We start from the raw sequence: 2,345 nt of genomic DNA, 5'->3' as shown, positions 1-2,345 counted from the left end.
TTATTCTTTTATTTTTAGGGAGGGCAAAGCAAAAAATATATATATGTATATGTGAATTAGAATCCTTTTCAATTGCTTGATCAAAATTATTTTATGGTTTTGGTAAAATGATTTAACATTTATTTTTTGTGAAATTGATTGAAGAAAAAGAATAGTGTACGTATACAACTTATTGAACATAATTCCAAACACCTTAATTAAGAGGAGAACTCTTGACATTATCGCTCGAAATTTCCACCCGGCCAACTCGTAGCTATAACGTACATGATTAGCAAAACAGTGTTCATGTCACGCACATTACCACACTAATAAGAAATGAGAATTCCCTACAATTTAATTTTTGAATTTCAGTAAAATTCAAAGCATCCATAAAACAAAAGAGTTACAAGATTTACATATGTACTCCAAAACAACTTAAGTTGCAGGGCCACCCATCCGAAGCTGGTAAGGCCAAGATCCCAATCCCGATCGCACCGAGACATTTGCGAGTACGTAGTATTACCGAATTAAAAATATCTAATAATTTGTTAACAATTTGAGAAGCATTTGCGAAAGATCTTACCTTATTAGGTAGGTGGTTAATAGCTTAAAATGTATTTAATGATATTTTAATTAATTGATGGGTAAACAATACTCATTATTATTGATTTTTTTTTTTTTTTGGAACAAATACTCACTATTATTAACGAGTTCTGTTTATTTACAAATTTTTTTTTGTTATAAGCCGTAGGAAATGATTTTGTGTGTTGATGGCTAGAAATGCTCTCTTTCACGATAATTTTTTCGATATGAACTTTCTATAATTGTTGCCCAAATTTTTAATAATTTAGGGCTAATTTGAATGTGCGTTTTTTTTTCTTCATTATATTTTACAGTTCTTTATTATATTTAAAAATGTGAATACCGATAAAAATTATTTTTTAAAATTATATTTGGATGGTTTAAAAAATTTGAAATAAAATTAAAAAAAGTTAGATAAAACTTTAGTAGAATTTTAATTAAAAAAATAACCCAAACATATTTTTGAGAAATAATAAAAAATAAGTGTTACGAAAATATGCCCATAGATAGCAAATTTATGGGGCTGGGATCCCGTACCAGGAAAACCCAATGTTGCTCCTCGAAATTTCAGGAAACGCAATGGGGAATTTCTGGTATTGATCACAACCGTCGGATGGGCACCCGCCAGGCCCCCATTCCCGAAAGTTCCAGAACATGCCACGTAGAATTATCTGGAAGCATCACTCTTAAGTATAAAAAAATTCCCTTTGGCAACCAAAACCGTCAATTCCAATTGCAAAGAAACAGATTTCCCAATCAAATATTATTCTCACTCAACAATGTCGCTGGTTCCATCGATCTTCGGGCGCCGATCCAACGTGTTCGACCCGTTCTCACTGGAGGTTTGGGATCCATTCGAGGGCTTCCCCATTTCTTTCCCTCAACGCTCCGATTTCCTTTCCACCGAGACTTCGTCCGTCGCGCACACGAAGGTGGACTGGAAGGAGACCCCGACGGCGCACGTCTTCAAGGCGGACGTGCCGGGGTTGAAGAAGGAGGAGGTGAAGGTGGAGGTGGAGGACGGCCGGGTGCTCCAGATCAGCGGCGAGCGGAGCCACAAGCGCGAGGAGAAGACTGACACCTGGCACCGCGTGGAGCGCAGCAGTGGAAAGTTCTCGAGGAGGTTCAGGCTGCCGGAGAACGCCAAGTTGGAGGAGGTCAAGGCTGCCATGGAGGACGGGGTGCTCACCGTGACCGTGCCCAAGGTGGAGGCCAAGAATCCTGATGTGAGGTCAATTCACATATCTGGCTAGACTATTGTGTGCTGCCGAGTACGGTGGTTAGGGTTTGGGTTATGGCAAATATCGTTTGGTGTGGTGGGGGTTTAGGCAATCGTTTTCTGTGTTGTGAAAATCGAAGCCTAGTTTGTGATGTAAATTTTCTTCTATCATATGAATGCGTATGCTTTTGTTGTGTTCGAATTTTAGTTTATTTTATTATGTCAAGAAGAAATCCTTTTCCAACTTCCAAGAGTGATTGATGGAACTAAAGCGTGGAGTTAAAAAGCTCAGCAGCAGTTATTTCCAGGAGAGCAACGAGATTAGCTTTGTTTGGGGAGGAGGGAAGCTTTTCCTCCTCCCATGGTGATTTGTGTTTGCATTTTTAGATTTTAGTAGTTTTTGTCTCTTCCTTTTTATGGGATGGAGTTGTAGTTTGTTCTGTTTCTTTTGTGGCTCTTCTCCGGGGACGAATGGATTCACCGTGGTCCTGCGTGAAATTAGTTTTCTGTTCCAGGGTGGTGTTGCAGGCCATGTTCCTTTAGTGGACAGGGTTGTTTTGTCTCG

General features: G+C 39.1%; 1 protein-coding gene across 1 annotated transcript; it reads left to right on the top strand.

The window, feature by feature from the left end:
- The first annotated feature begins 1,275 nt into the window (after positions 1 to 1,275).
- Positions 1,276 to 1,982, top strand: LOC133862890 (17.3 kDa class I heat shock protein-like). Its single transcript, XM_062298800.1, has one exon. It carries the CDS (start codon positions 1,341 to 1,343, stop codon positions 1,812 to 1,814), a length of 474 nt encoding a protein of 157 aa, XP_062154784.1. The 5' UTR covers positions 1,276 to 1,340; the 3' UTR covers positions 1,815 to 1,982.
- The last annotated feature ends 363 nt before the right edge of the window (positions 1,983 to 2,345 follow it).

The sequence above is a fragment of the Alnus glutinosa genome, chromosome 3, assembly GCF_958979055.1.
Source record: "Alnus glutinosa chromosome 3, dhAlnGlut1.1, whole genome shotgun sequence".
In the NCBI taxonomy this organism is placed as follows: domain Eukaryota; kingdom Viridiplantae; phylum Streptophyta; class Magnoliopsida; order Fagales; family Betulaceae; genus Alnus; species Alnus glutinosa.
This window is presented reverse-complemented; position numbering and strand designations above follow the sequence as displayed.

Coding starts and splice junctions, on each gene's coding strand:
- LOC133862890 (XM_062298800.1), top strand. CDS start 1,341: ATGTCGCTGGTTCCATCGATCTTCGGGCGCCGATCCAACGTGTTCGAC.